General features: G+C 36.4%; 1 protein-coding gene across 5 annotated transcripts in view; it reads left to right on the top strand.

Moving 5' to 3' along the window:
• Positions 1 to 18778, top strand: part of ARHGAP32 (Rho GTPase activating protein 32) — a 322445-nt gene that overhangs the window by 109891 nt on the left and 193776 nt on the right. Inside the window, exon 1 of one of the 5 annotated variants that reach the window (XM_004438465.3) lies at positions 232 to 347. The exons of the other annotated variants lie outside the window; for them this stretch is intronic. Within the exon in view, the coding sequence (XP_004438522.1) occupies positions 232 to 347 (116 nt within the window). Of the gene's footprint in view, positions 1 to 231; positions 348 to 18778 lie in introns of those variants that run through there. 5 annotated transcript variants of the gene reach the window in all.

Below are 18778 nucleotides of genomic sequence, written 5' to 3'. Positions count from 1 at the left end.
GAGGGGTCCGGGTGTCACAGGTGTAGCAGTCTGACGCAGTGTGTGTGCTACATGCGATTTCCTGTCTTCACCCCTACTGTAATTAAACTAGCACGTAGTAGACCGTGGCCCGGCCTGCTCACGTATCACTGTGCATCAGCCGCACGCCTGAGTGTACTTAAATAGAGCTGAACAACCTGAGCAGTGGTGTTCTTTATTCCATGCCTTGAGGTTTACATTTTTTAGTACAAGATGGAGACTGAAAGTGAGAGTGGCACTTCAGGAGATGACAGTGTCTTTTGGTTGGATTCTGAAGTTATAACCCAGATGACTGACAGTGAAGAGGGAGAGAGGGAAGAAAATTTCAGGTAATTTATGGAATTGACAGTTCTCTCTCCCTTACCTTTGTCCCTCTGTCCACCCCTTCCACCTGCGTCCTACACCACCTCCCATCTTCTGTGTTTTATTTTCTTTTCCAGTAAGACTTTTCTCTGGGGGAAGGTTTAGAGCTAAAGAGGACAGGTTTCTAGTTGTATATAGCACTCTTCATTCCACAACTTGCCCTGAGCTTGTAAAATGCATTTTAAATGGCTTGTTAGAACACCAGGAAGAGAAGGTGTTAGACAGGTTTTGTAGTAGCATTTCAGGAATTTCAAGTAGAGACTCAGATGAACTACTATCCCATACTGTATCTGATTTATACCTAATAGATTTGATCTGAATTTGAATCTAATAGATTTTTCTTCCTCTTTTTCTTGGAATATGTTTGCGTGTGTGTATGTGTATATGTATGGCTGCTTTTATTGCCTTATTCATGTGTATGAAACATTTTGATTAAGTAGAAATAAATTATTTCATGGCTTTGATCTTTACTCTGGTCTGACCTTTCCCACTCCCCTTTCCCCTTTGCCAATCTTTCTTGGTTTTCAATCTCTAGTTTTAACTTCATAATTGAAGTTTTTAGAGAATGCCTCCTACTTAAGCAGCTCTCAAAGTTCGGTGGCATTGGTGAAGAAGGAGGTCTTAACCCAGCTTGTGAAAACAGTGCTGTTTCTTTTTTTTTTTTTAATTTTATTTATTTATTTTTTCCCCCAAAGCCCCAGTAGATAGTTGTATGTCATAGCTGCACATCCTTCTAGTTGCTGTATGTGGGACGCGGCCTCAGCATGGCCAGAGAAGCGGTGCGTCGGTGCGCGGCGGGATCCGAACCCGGGCCGCCAGCAGCAGAACGCGCGCACTTAACCGCTAAGCCACGGGGCCAGCCCCAGTGCTGTTTCTTATTATTAAATTTGTTTATTAAATTTGTTTATTAATTCTGTTGTATTGTTACAAATTTTAGGATGCTTTATTCTGGCTTTTTTTTTCAAACAGGGTTAGCAAATTAATTCTTTGGAGACATTAAAAAAATCTCTTGAAGACATTTATACTACATATTCTCACTGCCACCCACATGGGCAATTAAACGTCTTTTATAATTTTACCTATGAGTACTTGGGTGGGTGAACGTACCATTATTTTCATCAGATCTTGTTTATGTTTAATGTTCAAAAAGAGTCTCTCCCTTTCTCAAGTTAAAGGATTTCTTTATCCACAGATGTTACTTTTAAAGTCTAGGTTAAATGACAGAAGGGATTGAATATTAGGAACTCTTGATAACCCACACTAAATTTGCTAATCAGTGGTTAAAGTGAATAAGAAGTATGTTTTAAATTTTAAAGAATAATTTAATATTCAAAGTATGAAAATGAGCTGTTTTAATTGCATGTGAAATTCAACTTTCTCATTCTTTCCATAATTTTATTTAGCTTTTCTTATTTGAGTAAGCCACTTCTCTCCCAAGGTGTGCTGATATTACACATATTCCCTAGTTTTTAATTTGGTCAGTGTCTCATGAACAATTAGTAGGAATAAAGTATTTACTTTGTTTGTATTAAAACTGTTTGACCTCGTATTAAAATTGTGGAAGTTATTTTGGAGTATTTGTCAAAGGAAGAAACAACCTAGACTTCGTGGTTGTAATAGATTTAGTACTGTGATCCTCGATTTTCTTCTTAGGCAACAGGAGCTTGTCTGGGATTTTCTTTTGACAGTTAAATTTAAAAACAAATCTATGGAAGATAAAACAACAACAAGAACAAGAAACACATAGATACATAGAATAGATTGGTGGTTACCAGAGGGGAAGGGGCATGTGGGAGGGCAAAAGAGGTAAAGGGCACATGTGTATGGTGATGGATGGAAACTAGACTTTTGGTGGTGAACACGATGTAGTCTATACAGAAATCGAAATATGCCGATATACACCTGAAATTTATAGAATGTTATAAACCAATGTGAGTTCAACAAAAAAATAAAGAAAAATAAAAGCAAATCTGTATAAGATTGAGCTTTTCTTATCCTTAGGACTTTGTCACAGCATTTTCATCCCGAGAAACAGCAGGTGTATGCCTTGTTTTAGGAAACCATGATACCATAAGACATTTGTCCTGTTTACAGTGTTATTTCATATCTGAATATCATCATGGCTCTCCCAAACCAAATATGTCCTTGAGATTTGATCTTATTTTATTTATAAGTTCAACAAAGAGATCAGGGTAAGGCCACATTTCATGTAGTCTTTCTCACCTATTCAGTAGTCAGACATGAGGAAGTGTGGCAGCAGAGTGCTTTCACAGCACTGTGTTCCTGGCTGTGTTCCAGCTGAAATGCCTAGGAGAAAAAATCTGTGTGTGGGTGTCGAAGGTGAAGGGTTGGATAGTAGCAATTGCAGCTGTAACCTTGGGAGAACCAAATAGTAGACTCAGTGTTGCATATGAGGGTTGTTTTTATAAAATCAACTTAATAGTTAAAAACATGTGCAGAAAAGTCTTCATGTGTTTCTTTAAAATCTATGCTAATACACTTTAAACCAAACTGTCTTTATTGGTTACATTCTAGTTAATTTCCATTCATAAACACAGGTATACACGCACATACACACACAATGAGGGCGAAAGATTGTGCCCTGTTGCTTTTCTCTGAATAGCTTCTAAGCCAGGGTTTAAATTCATTCTTAAAAGAACAGCATTGTGTCATTTGAGGCACCATGGCTGAGAGGGTGAAGTCATACTGCACCTAGAATGTAGGTTTCTGGTGCTCCCGGCTATCATCTACTTTAAGAGGAAGTAGTCACACAGGGGCATTAATGTTTGTCCAGTAGCTTTTGGAATACCATTTATTTTTGGGCTTGATTGGAGGAAAGGATACTTTTCCTTACATTCTAGCACTGTGGGAAGTTGCCCAATGTCCTTCATGGTAATAGTTCAAATTTGTCTACTACTGAGTCACAAATCTGTCATTTTCTGATTTCTAATTTGTAGAGTGAAGTTAATATCTACCATATCACTATGGTAAAATATATGGAGATCCTCAGAGTCCTTAGGATAGTCCTTAGGGATCATTAGAAGAAGCCATCTGTATATAAGAAGGGGTATATGAGACAGAAAAGGAAAAACAAGTATTTTAATTCCTTTAAGAAGGAAAAATTTTATTTAGGAGTTGTTATATGCAGTGTACTAAGCCAAATATGTTATATTCAGTATAGCAGTTATCTGCATAGCAATCCTATAAAGTAGGTATTATTTTTACCGTTTTCCGGGTCAGGAAATTATGGCTTAGAAAGCCACATAGACCACATTGTCAGTGTATGGCAGAGCAAAATTGTGAACCCAGATGTAACTGATGTTGAAAGTCAAAGACTTTAGTTTTATATAATATTTTTGATATATCTGCTGAAAATGTTATTCTCTGGTAAGTAATAACTTTTAAGAGGCTACAGCTGATATCTCAGTTCTGAAAGTCCTTCTTTGAGGAGTTTTTGAGCACCAGTGATGTATAGATTATGCAACTAACATAGAAGTGAAATAATGCATACAATAATGTGACCTTTTAAAGATACGACCTCTAGGACACCTAGGAATTATTACTAACTCATAATCATGAAAGGTTCTAGTTCTTTGGCATTTGAGGGTAGAAATGTATATCATATAATCTTGTTTAGTCTTCTCTAATGTTATTGGCAGATACATAGCCTGGCAAGTATGACATATAATGAGGCCGTTACAGAGATGATATAGTGCATAATTGAACCACATTTTTAGAACTTGTGTTACCTTTAAAATCAGTCTATAGATGCCCAGATCTCTCCATCAGATCTTCCTTGTATCCATTATAAGACAATTTTTTTTTTTTTTTTGGTGAGGAAGATTGGCCCTGAGCGCACATCTGTTGCCAATCGACCTCTTTTTGCTTGAGGAAGATTGTCCCTGAGCTACCATCTGTGCCAGTCTTACTCTATTTTGTATGTGGGATGCCACCACAGTGTGGCTTCATGAGCGGTGTGTAGATCTGTGCCCAGGATCCCGTGAACCCCAGGCTGCTGAAGCGAAGCACGCAAATGTAACCACTACACCACTGGGCCTGCCCCGTAAGGCAATTGATTTTAAGCGAGAAGAGAAACTTCCGATGTTGGTTAATCTAGAGGATTTAGTGAACATATTTGAGTTTTTTTTGGAATGTCTTTATTGGTTTATGGAATCATAGGACTAATAGTAGTTCATGCACTTGATTGGTTGGTTGGCTGCTTTATTCATTCTCTGCCTTTTTTGAAATGATACCATGAGTTAGAAGATACTGCAGCAGTCTAAATAGGTAAAAAGGGCTTGGAATATGGTGTTATATTTCTTTTGGGTTCTTGCTGTTCTTTCAGATCTAGGATGATTTACTTTAATAGCTAAATTCCTCTGGAAGCCCATAAAACTATTTCACGATTCCATGCTTTTAATACCACGACTGTTCTTTTGTCTTCTGCAGAAATTCTTGATTTGGAAATTCCCAACCAGTTTTTATGAGCCTGGAAGTATAGAGAGGTAGCATTAACAATTAACCATTGACACATATACCATATCACACCCAGGCCCATTTTCTACTCTGTGACTTTTCATAGGCATCTCACCCTTAGTAATCGATTATGTACAATACCAAAAAAGATATGTATTTTGCAAAAACAGATGATAATTATATTACTTTGTAACCTTGGATGTATGATCTGGAGTATAGTTTAGTCCCTAAAATATTCTTTCAACATTAGATATAACTTTCACCCAATGTACTCTTATCAGTGTCACAAAAATAATAATTAATTGTAATCAACAAAGTCTGATGTGAACATTGCTTAATCTCAGAAAATTTTATGTAGTATTGGAGTCTAGCCATTAGGCAGTCTTTATAATCTGAGAAATGAATCTGTCTTAACCATGAGGCATGCTAGTACAAGACTTCCTTGGTATTTCAGTAATTAAACTCTTTGGGATGGAATCCAAGGTGAGCCTTTCTTATATCTGTCTGTATGAGTTTTCTGATGTTCAAGAAAGGCCTTAGAACATAGAAACTACATAAAACTATATAAAAGTTCCTGGTATTTGTTTGTTTAAAGTTTAAAAATCTATTTTTCCTTAATCTTTGCGTTCAACTTAAACATTAAACTCCCTTAAACAGTCAATTGCATGTTCAAACTTAGTAAATGAAAATCTCTGAAACATTTAAAGCTCTATTTATAAATGTAATATAGTCAATTTACTTTTTAAAAAAATATATCACGTGACTAGCCTAGCAAGATTATAATCAGAACAAGCAAATCTTTTCTAGATATTTAATTTTAGAAGTTCTGCTATACTTTTACTGTCCATTAATGATTAGCTTCCTTTTCCATGTTCTTACATTCAGGTATATATTTTCTCTATTATTATTTGAAAATCAAATAGTTTCTTCCACTCAGGTGTGCTGTTTTTTCCTAACATGGCTCTCTGTTCTCTACTTCCCTTCCCCTTAAGATCTTTAGAGTACTTTTACTTTCTCTTTTTCTTAATCCCCTTCTCCCTGGATGAGATTTTTGGTCTCTTGTTTATCACCATTCTACCCCACCCTCAATTCTAGTTTTTTTGCTGAGATGATTTAATATTTTTGTCATTCATTTAGATTTAATTATATGTGTCATTGCTCAGTGCTTACTGTTGTTCCGTCTTTTTTATCATCTCTCATTTCAATGTGTCTGTTCTGGTTCATTTGTTATTTGGTTGATATTTTCTTGAGTATTTTGTTCAGGGAAGTTCTATGAGTGATGTAATCTCATTTCTTGCATATACTCAAATGCCAATTTGTTTTTCTTTGTACGTAACTTCTTTGTTCTGTGTGAATGCTAGTAAGATTTTCTTTTTATCCTTAGCTACATATATTTTGTCATCGATTCTTCAGCTTAGAACTCAGTGACTTTCCTTTTTTTTTAATGATATGGAATATATTTTATTATTTTAACAATTGGCATCAGGATTCCTCTTAAGAAGGGAACATCTTTTTTTTGTTGTTGTTGAAGTATAATTGACATACAATATCCTATTGGTTTTAGGTGTACATCATAGTGATTTGATATTTATATATATTACTAAAGGATCACCACTGTCAGTCTAGTTACCATAAAAAGTTATTACAGTATTATTGACTGTATTGCCTGTGCTGTACATTATATCCCCAGACTGACTTTATAACTGGAAGTTTGTACCTCTTAATCCCTTTGCTTATTTCACCTGCCACCAACCCCTCCCCACTCTAGTAACTGCCAGTTTGTTTCCTGTGAGTTTGTTTCTGTTTTTTAGATCCCACATATAAGTGAAATAATACCATATCTGTCTTTCTCTATCTGACTTATTTCACTTAGCATAATACCCTCTAGGTCCCTCCATGTTGTCGCAAATGGGAAGATTTCATTTGTTTTTATGACTGAATGATATTCCATTGTATACATATACCACATCTTGTTTATTCATCTGTGGAAAGACTCTTAGGTTGCTTCCATATCTTGGCTATTGTAAATAATGCTGCAGTGAACATAGGGGTGCATATATATCTCTTTAAATAGTGTTTTTATTTCCTTTGGATAAATACCCAGAGATGGAATTGCTGGATTGTATGGTAGTTCTATTTTTAATTTTTTGAGAATCCTCCATACTGTTTTCCATAGCGGCTGCACCAATTTACATTCCCACCAAGAGTGTACGAGGGTTCCCTTTTTTCCACATCTTCACCAACACTTGTTATTTTCTGTCTTTTTACTAATAGCATCTGTATGTTTGGAAAAATGTCTTTTCAGATCTGCTGCCCAATGTTTAATCGGATTATTTGTTTTTTTGATATTAAGTTGTGTAAGTTCTTTATGTGGTTTTGGATATTAACGCCTTATCCGGGATATGATTTGCAGTATCATCTCCTGTTCAGTAGGTTGCCTTTTCATTTTGTTGATGGCTTCCTTTGCTGTGCAAAAGCTTTTTAGTTTGATGTAGTCCCACTTGTTCGTTTTCACTTTTGTTGACCTTACCTGAGGAGACTGGTCCAAGCAGCTCAGTGACTTCCAGTTTGCAGATACAAGTCTTTGTGTTAGGGAAGATTTTTTATTGTTATCTATTATTAATTTAATTATTACCTCTCTCCTACGTGTAATAAATTTCTCCTTTTGAAACCTGTTTATTGCATATTAGGTCTCCTTAATCTGTCCTTTTTTTCATGATATATTTCTCTCTACATTTTTATTTTTGATTTGAAGTATTTCTTGTACTTGTTCTTTAGACCATTAATTCCATCTTTTCTTTAATCTTACCAATTCAATTAAAGTAGAGAAATAATTTTTAAATGTTCTTTGTATATAGATATATACACTGGCACATATAGATATGTAATAATAGATTGAGGTTATTGTCTTTCTTCTTCAGCTTTGGAGCTTTATTTATTCAGTGTACATGTTCTGTTTATTCTGACTGACCAGAATTTATGTGTTTAACTGCTGAGCTAAATCTTTGCCCTTCTTTGCTTCCTCCCCCTGCTGTGGTTTCTTCACTGGTCCCATGATCATATAGCTTCTGCCTTGCTTCTCTTAGGTGCAGATACACACATTAGGAGCCCTAGTCCTTTAATTGATTGTTAAATTTCTTTATAGGGTAACTTTCCAGTTTTTATTAATTCCTTAGGGGCAAATACAGCTTTTGTTATGGAGAGAAGTGGGAATGTAGCTTCCTTGAACCTCTGTTTTTCTCTTTTGGTTTACCAGTCAGTATGATCCCAGTTGCTCTTGTCTTCCACAAGTTGATCAAGATCTCTGGCCTGCTGATTCCACTCATACCATTCTTTTAAGGATTTATTTCCCTTTATTTAGCTTACTGATTTTTCAGAGACTTGGGGAAGGAGAGATCTGTTTCTCAACATATATGCAGTCTTTTTTAAAAAAATTATTTTACTGAGGTCATAGTGGTTTATAACACTGTGAAATTTCAGGTGTACATTATTATTTATCAGTTTCTTTTTATTTATTTGTTTGTTTGTTTGTTTATTTGTGAGGAAGGTCGGCCCTGAGCTAACATCTGCCAATCCTCCTCTTTTTGCTGAGGAAGACTGGTGGTGGGCTAACATCTCTGCTCATCTTCCTCCACTTTATGTGGGACGCCGCCACAGCATGGCTTGACAAGCGATGCGTTGCTGCGTGCCTGGGATCCAAACCGGCGAACCCCGGGCCGCTGCAGCGGAGCGGCGCACTTAACCGCTTGAGCCACTGGGCCGGCCCCTATTTATCAGTTTCTGTGTAGACTGCAGTGTGCTCACCACCAGTAGTCCAATTTTTATCTGTCACCATGTGTATGTGCCCCTTTACTCCTATCCCCTACCTCCCATCCCCTTCCCCTCTGGTAACTACTAATCTGTTGTCTTTGTCCATGTGTTTATCTTTCATATATGAGTGAAATCAAACGGTCTTTGTCTCACTTATGTCGCTTAACATCATACCCTCAAGGTCCATCCATGTTGTTGCAAATGGGACAATTTTGTCTTTTTTATGGTTGTGTAGTATTCCATTGTGTGTGTGTGTGTGTGTGTGTGTGTGTGTGTGTGTATACATACACACCACATCTTCTTTATCCATTCATCTGTTGACGGGCACTTGGGTTGCTTCCACATCTTGGCTATAGTGAATAATGCTACAGTGAACATAGAGGTGCATAAGCCTCTTTGGATTGTTGATTTCAAGTTCTTTCGCTAAACACCCAGAAGTGGGATACCTGGATCATGAGGTATTTCTATTTTTAATTTTTTGAGGAGTCTCCATACTGTTTTCCGTAGAGGCTGCACCAGTTTGCATTCCCACCAGCAGTGAATTAGGGTTCCCATTTCTCCACATTCTCTTGAACATTTGTTATTTTTTATCTAGGTGATTATAGCCATTCTAACAGGTGTAAGGTGATATCTCATTGTCGTTTTGATATGCATTTCCCTAATGATTAGTGATGCTGAACATCTTTTCATGTGCCTGTTGGCCATTTGTATATCTTTGGAAAAATGTCTGATCATATCCTCTGCCCATTTTTTGATCGAGTTGTTTGTGTTTTTTTTTTGTTGAGTTGTATGAGTTCTTTATATATTTTGTCGATTAACCCTTTGTTGGATATATGATTTGCAAATATTTTCTCCCACTTGGTTTGCAGGTTGTCTTTTGTTTGTTTGTTTGTTTGTTTTGAGGAGGAAGATTTATTCTGAGCTAACATCTGTTGCCAATCTTCCTCTCTCTCTCTTTTTTTTTTTTGCTTGAGGAATACTATCCCTGAGCTAACATCTACACCAGTCTGCCTCTACTTTGTATGTGAGTTGCTGCCACGGCATGGCTTGATGAGTGGTGTATGTCCGCGCCTGGGATCTGAACCCGTGAACCCGGGCTGCCAAAGCAGAGCGCGCCTGACTGAACTGCTACACCACGGAGCCGGCCCTTGTCTTTTCATTTTGTTCATGGTTTCCTTTGACATGCAGAAGTTCTTTAGTCTGATGTAGTCCCATTTGTTTATTTTTTCTTGTGTTTCCCATGCCTGACTAGATATGGTATTCAAAAAGATGGCTGCTGAACCTATGTCAAAGAATGTACTGCCTATATTTTCTTTTAGGAATTTTATGGTTTCAGGTCTTACCTTCAAGTCTTTGATCCATTTGGAGTTAATTTTTGTGTGTGGCGAAAGAAAATAGTCTACTTTCATTCTTTTGCATGTGGCTGTCCGGTTTTCCCAGCACCATTTATTGAAGAGACTTTCCTTTCTCCACTGTATGTCCTTAGCTCTTTTGTCAAAGATTAGCTGTCTGCAGATGTGTGGTTTTATTGCTGGGCTTTCCATTCTGTTCCATCGATCTGTGTGTCTGTTTTTGTACCAGTACCGTCCTGTTTTAACTATTATAGCTTTGTAGTATATTTTGAAAGCAGGAATTGTGATGCCTCCAGCTTTGTTCTTTTTTCTCAGCGTTGCTTTCGCTATTTGGGCTCCTTTGCTGCCCCATATGAATTTTAGTATTCTTTGTTCTATTTTCGTGAAGAATGTCATTGGGATTCTGATTGGGATTGCATTGAATCTGTAGATTGCTTTAGGTAGTATGGACATTTTAACTATTTTTTTCTTCCAGTCCATGTGCGTGGGATATCTTTCCATTTCTTTATGTCCTTACCGATTTCTTTCAATAATGTCTTATAGTTTTCATTGTATTGGTCTTTCACCTCCTTGGGTAAATTTATTCCTGGATATTTTATTCTTTTTGTTGTGATTTTAAATGAGATTGTCTTCTTGAGTTCTCTTTCTGTTAGTTTGTTGTTAGAGTATAGAAATGCAATTGATTTTTGTAAGTTGATTTTGTACCCTGCAACTTTGCTGTAGGTGTTAATTATTTCTAATAGTTTTCCAATAGATTCTTTAGGGTTTTCTATATATAAAATCATGTCATCTGCAGAAAGCATGAGTTCCACTTCTTCCTTTCCAATATGGATCCCTTTTATTTCTTTTTCTTGCCTAATTGCTCTGGCCCAAACTTCCAGTGCTATGTTGAATAAGAGTGGCGAGAGTGGGCACCCTTATCTTGTTCCTATTCTCAGAGGAATGGCTTTCAGTTTTTCTCCATTGAGTATGATGTTGTTTGTGGGTTTGTCTTATATGGTCTTTATTATGTCCAGGTACTTTCCTTTTATACCCATTTTATTGAGAGTTTTTATCATAAATGGATGTTGGATCTTGTCAAATGCCTTCTCTGCATCTATTGAGATGATCACTTGGTTTTTATTCCTCATTTTGTTAATGTTGTATGGCACATTGATTGATTTGCGGATGTTGAACATGGTGTATGGTCCTTTTAATGTATTGCTGTGTTCAATTTGCCAGTATTTTGTTGAGATTTTTTCATCTATGTTCATCAGCAATTTTGACCTATAATTTTCCTTCTTTGTGTTGTCCTTGTCTGGTTTTGGCATCAGGGTGATGTTGGCCTCATAGAATGAGTTAGAAAGGGTTCCATCTTCTTCACTTTTATGGAATAGTTTGAGAAGGATAGGTAGTAAATCTTCTTTTAATATTTGGTAGGATTCTCCAGAGAAGCCTTCTGGTCCTGGACTTTTGTTTTTTGGGAAGTTCTTGATTACTGTTTCAGTCTCCTAACTTGTAATTGGTCTATTCTGATTCTCTATTTCTTCTTGGTTCTGTTTTGGGAGATTGTATGAGTCTAAGAATTTATCTGTTTCTTCTAGGTTATCCTGTGTGTTGACATATAGTTTTTAATAGTATTCTCTCATAATCCTTTGTATTTCTGTAGTATCCATTGTAATTTCTCCTCTTTCATTTCTAATTTTATTTATTTGAGCCTTCTCTCTTTTTGTCTTAGTGAGTCTGGCTAAGGGTTTGTCAATTTTATCTTCTCAAAGAACCAGCTCTTAGTTTCATTGAGCCTTTCTACTGTTTTTTTTTGTTTGTTTGTTTCAATTTCATTTATTTCTGGTCTGATTTTTATTATTTCTCTCCTGCCGACTTCGGGCTTTCTTTGTTCTTCTTCTGGTTCTCTTAGATGCAGTTTAAGATTACTTATTTGAGATTTTTCTTGTTTGTTGAGATGGGCCTGTATTGCTCTGAATTTCCCTCTTAGGACTGTTTTTGCTCCATCCCATTAGAGTGGTATGATGTATTTTCCTTTTCATTTGTCTCTAGATAGTTTTTGATTTCTCCTTCAATGTCTTCAGTGATCCATTGGTTGTTCAGTAGCATGTTTTTAGTCTCAACATATTTTCCAGCTTTTTTCTTTTAGTTGATTTCTGGTTTCATAGCATTATGGTCAGAAAAGATGCTTGATGTGATTTCAGTCTTCTTAAATTTATAGAGGCCTGTCCTGTTTCCCAGCATATTGTCTATCTTTGAGAATGTTCCATGTGCACTTGAGAAGAATGGGTTTTCTGCTGTTTTTGGATGAAATGTTCTATGTATATCTCTTAAGTCCATCTGCTTTAGTTTTTTAAGTCCATTATTTCCAGACAGAAAGTCTGGATGGTCTATTGGTTGATGTAATTGGGGTGTTGAGGTGCCCTACTATTATTGTATTGCTGTTAATGTCTCCCTTTAGGTCTGCTAATAGTTGGTTTATATACTTTGGTGCCCCTGTGTTAGGTGCATATATATTCATGAGTGTTATGTCTGATTCGTGGAATGTCCCTTTTATCATTACATACTGCCCCTCTTTGTCTCTCTTTGTCTTTTTTATCTTGAAGTTTGCTTTGTCTAATATAAGTATGGCAATACCTGCTTTCTTTTGTTTGCCATTTGCTTGGTGTATCGTCTTCCATTCTTTCACTCTGAGCCTGTGTTTGTCTTTAGAGCTGAGATGTGTTTCCTGGAGGCAGCATATTGTTGGGTCTTGTTTTTCCATCCATCCAGCCACTCTGTGTCTTTTGATTGGAGAATTCAATCCATTTACATTTAGAGTGATTATTCATATATGAGCACTTAATACTGCCATTTTATCTCTTTTTTTCTGGTTGTTCTGAATTTCCCTTGTTTTTCTTCCCGTGTATCTCTGACTGCCATTTCAGTTTGGTGTTTTTCTATATTGGTTTTCTCCATTTTCTCTTTATTTATCATGTGTCTTTGTTCTGATTTTTTGTTAAGTGTTTATCATGAGGTTTGTATAAAAGATCTCGTAGATGAGATAGTACATTTTCTAATAGCCCCTGTCTCCATTAGCCTAGGAAAGTTCCATCCCTTACCTCTTCCTCATCTAAGTTATTGTTGTCACAACTTATTCCATTTTGTGTTGTGAGTTTGTTATTAAAATGATGTGTTTATAGTTATTTTTGATGCTTTCATTCCCTGTATATTTTATGTTATAATTAAGTATTTGCTAACCTTTTCTGATAGAAAGATGCAATTTTCTGATTTTGTTTGTTTATTTATCTCCTTGTTACAGGCTTTGTAAACCTTTTCTGTTTTGTTTCAGTTATGAGGGCATTCTTGATCATTTCTTGTTGGGGGGTGGGGGAGCGTCTTATGGCGATGAACTTGCTCAGCTTTTGTTTATCTGGGAACATTTTTATTTCTCTATCATATCTGAAGGATAATTTTGTTGGATGGAGTATTCTTGGCTGGAAGTTTTTGTCTTTCAGTATTTTGAATGTATCATTCTACTCTCTCCTGGCTTGTAAGGTTTCTGTTGAAAAGTCCGCTGAAAGCCTGATAGGGGTTCCTTTGTAGATTATTCTCTTCTGCCTTGGTGCCCTTAATTTTTTTTTGTTTGTCACTGACTTTTGCCAGTTTTACTTATACATGCCTTGGAGAAGGTCTTTTTGCATTGATATAAGTAGGAGTTCCCTTGGCATCATCTACTTGTAAGTCCAGTTTTTTCCCTAGGTTTGGGAAGTTGTGAGCTCTTATTTCTTTGAACAAGCTCTCTGCTCCTTTCTCCCTGTCTTCTCTCTCTGAAATACCTGTAATCCTTATGTTGTATTTCCTAATTGAATTGGATATTTCTCAGAGAATTTGTTCATTTCTTTTTAGTCTTAGTTCTCTCTTCTCCACCTGAAGCATTTCAATACTTCTGTCCTTTAAATTACTGATTCTGTCCTCTGTAAAGTCAAATCTGTTTTGTAAGGATTCTAGATTGCTTGTTATCTCATTCATTGTGTTCTTCATCTCCAGCATTTCTGTTTGGTTTATTTTTTTTAGAGTTTCAGTCTCTTTTGTGAAGAACTCCTTCTGCTCATTAATTTCATTCCTGAATTCATTGAATTATCTTTCTGAGCTTCTTGTAACTCGTGGAATTTCTTTCTTTTTTTTTTTTTTATGAGGAAGATTAGCCCTGAGCTAACATCTGTTGCCAATCCTCCTCTTTTTGCTGAGGAAGACTGGCCCTGGGCTAATATCCATGCCCATGCCTCCACTTTATATGGGATGCTACCGCAGCATGGCTTGACAAGTGGTGCATCGGTGCATGCCGGGATCTGAACCCTGGGCCGCCGCAGTGGAGCGCACGCACTTAACTGCTACGCCACAGGGCCAGTCCCTCATTGAATTTCTTTATGATAACTATTTTGAATTCTCTCTCATTTAGATTGTAAATTTTTGTGAGTTCAGGATTCTGCACCTGTCATTTTTCTTCTGGTCTGGAATGTTAATGTATTTCCTCATCATATCTGCTGAAGTGGACCTTTGCTGGTGCATAGTGGTAGTATCTGGTTGCAGATTCCACTTGCCACCCCTGGGGGAGGCAGGATGTGTGCTTTCTGAACCCGCCGCATCCGTCAGAAGCTGTGCTGATAGGGCTCATCTGCCTGCTGGCAGCCACTGCTTGGTGGATCACACACGCAGGCTATGCAGTCTTGAATTGGAAGTCCACTTGTAGTTTTCCCCACGGCTTTTGAGAGGAAACTTCTGAAGGGAGCATTTAGTGAGGCAGAATCTTGGTGTTTGTTACCCAGTCCGGTGGGTCTCTAGAGATGTGGATGGCTTGTTTCAGTGTCTTCTTCAAGCTGAAAAGTGGGGTCTTCCAGGAGAAAATGGTCTGCTACATCCAGAATGACTGTGGTGTGTTCATGTCTTTGTTTTCCTATCTGCAAAACCGGTCTAATAATAGTGTATCAAACAGTTAGAAGATATAATGGAAGAAAAAGTGCCATTTTTAAGAGTTACCCAAAAGATAAGATACTTGGAAATAAACTTAATAAGGAACTCTAAGACCTATATGAAGAAAATTGTAAAACTTGACTGAAAGACATAAAAGAATTTTGGAACAAATAAAAAGACATACCTCGTCCATAGCTAGGAATGTTCAACATCATAAAGATGTCAGTTTATTATAAAATTAATGTGATAAGAAGAATGCTTTTTAAAAACTTAGGTAAATTGATCTTAATATAGATTGATGTTGGCTAAATAACTTAGCCAAGGAACTTTCTGGGGAAAAGAAAAAAGCAAGGGTGGTGGGTAGAGGACTAGTGCAACCAGATATACTATAAAGTCTCAATAATTAAAACCTTGTGGTACTGGTACGTGAATAGAAGGCATAATAGAGTAGAATGGGAAGCCTAGAAATATTCCCAAATATATAGGAAGAGTTCTAGATATGGTAAAGATGGTGTCTTAGAGGACGGCCTGGTGGCGCAAGTGGTTAAGTGCACGTGCTCTGCTGTGGCGGCCCGGGGTTCACCTGTTTGGATCCCGGGCGTACACCAATGTACCGCTTGTTAGGCCATGCTGTGGCAAGCATCCCATATAAAGTGAAGGAAGATGGGCATGGATGTTAGCCCAGGGCCAGTCTTCCTCAGCAAGAAAAAAAAGAGCAGGATTGGCAGATGTTAGCTCAGGGCCAGTCTTCCTCACACACACAAAAAAGATGGCGTCTTAAATACCAATGGGGATAACATGTACTATTGAGTAAATACTTTGGGGGAACCTGGGAATGCATCTGTGGAAAATAAAGAAAATTGGAATCCTACCTCATACCAAGGATAAATTCCAAATGATCAAAGATATAAGTGTATTAAATGAAACCATGATAATTTTAAAAGATGACATAGGAAAATTAAAAAAAAATTTTGGATCAAGGAAGGCATTTTGAACTATGACTTAAAGTGCAAAACCCATAAAACAAAGGGTTATCAAATTCAATTACATAAAATAGAAAACCTATGTGTTATAAAAAACAAAATAAGCAAGGACAAATGAGAACCTGATAAAAATACTTGGAACTCATATTACAAATGAAGGACTAATGTCTTTAATATATAAAGAACTAAAAAGAAGAAAAAGACAGCACCCCAGTAGAAAAATAGGCTAATAGATGAAAATAATTTTTTTCACTGTTGAGAATTTGTTTTTTAGATATACCTGTACATTTGTAGAAATGATATATTTACAGATTTATTGTAGCATTGTTTGTAATAGCAAAATATTGGAAATAATTCAAGAATCCATCAGTAGGGGGCTAGTTAAATAAACTATGGAATTATCTACACAGTGGAATATTATACAGTTGTAAAAATAGCAAGGAAGCTTTTTATATACTGATAACGGAAAGTTCTCCAGGAAATATTAGAAAACTTTACAACAGCTTATAAACATAGTACTTTTTATGTAAAAGGTGGGGTGGTTGTGGTGCAATAAAACTGTTCTTTCATTTTTTTACACACAGAGTAGGATATTTACACATTGCTTTTATAACTTGCTTTGTGTTGATATATTATTTAATTTATGTAAAAAGTGAATATATATATTCATAAAGAAAGTCTAGAAAAGTATATAAGATGGGGAGTTTAATGGGTCAGATTTGGGCAGATTGGAGACAGGGAAGGGAGGAAGATTTTTCACTATATACCTTTTTATATCTTTGTGATTTTTGCATGATAAAATTATGATACCTATTAAGAATTATAGTATATCAGGCATTTTTTGTTGGAAGTGACCATAGCTCAATTCTGCTGGCTTCAGCAAATCTCTGTTCTGCTTTCACCATCAATACAGTTGACCCCATTAGTGTTAGAAGTTCAGTTTCTTTATTTTCTGGCAATATTAGATTTATGTAAGCACTTAATAGTCTACATAAACCACCAGTACAGATCTCCTATATTTTAGGGGGCTTTATAATCGATTAATTAACCTCTGAAGGTAGGAAAATATATTACTCCCTATGAGGATAGGTAGTGTCTTCTATCAGTTGCAGACACACAGACACCTTGTAGCTTCAGTTTTACAACTTCAGCCATGGGTAAAATAAACAGAGAACACTAAACTCACCACTTTAGATATATCTCAAAGAGCTGTTCTTCTCTCTAGTGGAATTGAGATGTAGTCTTTCACAGACAGACATAAATGGACTAACAAACCAAATTCTCTGTCTCTGACAGATAGTAGATGCCTATCTATATCTGTCAAATATCACCACATGGTCAGACCATAAAAAAGACTTCCAGGTCATTCCCCATACCACTGGGGAATGATTTACTAGCCACAAGTGTCGCAGAACCAGAACCAAACTTGGCAAAGAACCAGAAATAAACAAAAACAAAGATTAGGGAAATAAAAAGAGAACCGTCAAGTTCTATTGCTGCTTGGAATTTACTCCAGGGATCAAGAACAGATATTCCTGGGAGTAAGCAGTCATACACGTCTTGGGCAATGTGTCATTTGTACTTCTCTGTGGAAGTTTGACACCATAGAGTATCATTTTCCTAAGTTATGAACAGGAATCTCATACAGATATAAACTGAGTGTGTCAAAGATTTAAATAATTTGTAAATGAGGGAAGTAGCAAGATGGTAAGGCTGGTTCCCACAATTTGAGGAAAGTTTTTCTCTCCTATTTTTTCATTTGATTGAAAATATCTGGGTTCAAATCTGGAGATATTTTACATAAAAAGAAAACTCTTGTAAATATAGCATTAGATTCTTCAAGTTTTATAGTTGGTTATCTTAACACTGTGTCCTTTCTGTTAGATATGAAACTATAATTAATCACTTTAAGGGTAAAATTTGTCCATAATTTCAAAAGCATAGAACAATAGAGTCAATTAAATAAATAGATATTAAGTTTTTATGGAGTTGATTCATTGTTACATGGCACAAAATGTATATAAACATAATTTTTATGTCTTTTAAAATAATGTGTAACAGTTGCCAATAAAGTTTTATTTTACACTTTTAGTAAGGTATAACTTTCATATAATAAAGTCCACAAATCATAAGTGTATAGCTGGAAGAATTTATATAATTGTATACTTCATGTAGTCACAACCAATCAAGCTATAAATTATTTCCAGCACCCCACAAGACCCTTTGCCCCTCTTAGTCAATACCTCTCCCAAAGGTAGCTATTATTCTGACTTCTGTCACCATAGATTTGTTTTGCCTGTCCTTGAAATTTATGTAAGTAAAATGATACAGTATGTTTTTTCCCCCCAGCTTTATTGAGAGATGTTATTGACATGTGTAAGTTTAAGGTGTTCAACGTGATGATTTGATACATGTATATATTGGCAACAGCATGTACTTTTATGTCTGGCTACTGTTTCTCAACATTTATGAGATTCATCCTCTTATTGCAAGTGGCAGCAGTAATTCTTTTTCACTTCTGTATAGTATTCTATTATATGGAAAATAGTACAAATTACTTAACTATTGTATATATTTTTTTTTTTTGAGGAAGATCAGCCCTGAGCTAACATCCGTGCTAATCCTCCTCTTTTTGCTGAGGAAGACCGGCTCTGACCTGACATCTATTGCCAATCCTCCTCCTTTTTTTTTTCCCCTAAAGCCCCAGTAGATAGTTGTATGTCACAGTTGCACATCCGTCTAGTTGCTGTATGTGGGACGCGGCCTCAGCATGGCCGGAGAAGCGGGGGGTCGGTGCGCGCCCGGGATCCAAACCCGGGCCGCCAGTAGCGGAGCGCG

This window comes from Ceratotherium simum, chromosome 7 (genome assembly GCF_057802395.1).
Source record: "Ceratotherium simum simum isolate JZ-2026a chromosome 7, ASM5780239v1, whole genome shotgun sequence".
Lineage (NCBI taxonomy): Eukaryota > Metazoa > Chordata > Mammalia > Perissodactyla > Rhinocerotidae > Ceratotherium > Ceratotherium simum.
Note: the sequence above shows the minus strand (reverse complement) of the source record. Positions and strands in the feature narration are given on the sequence as shown.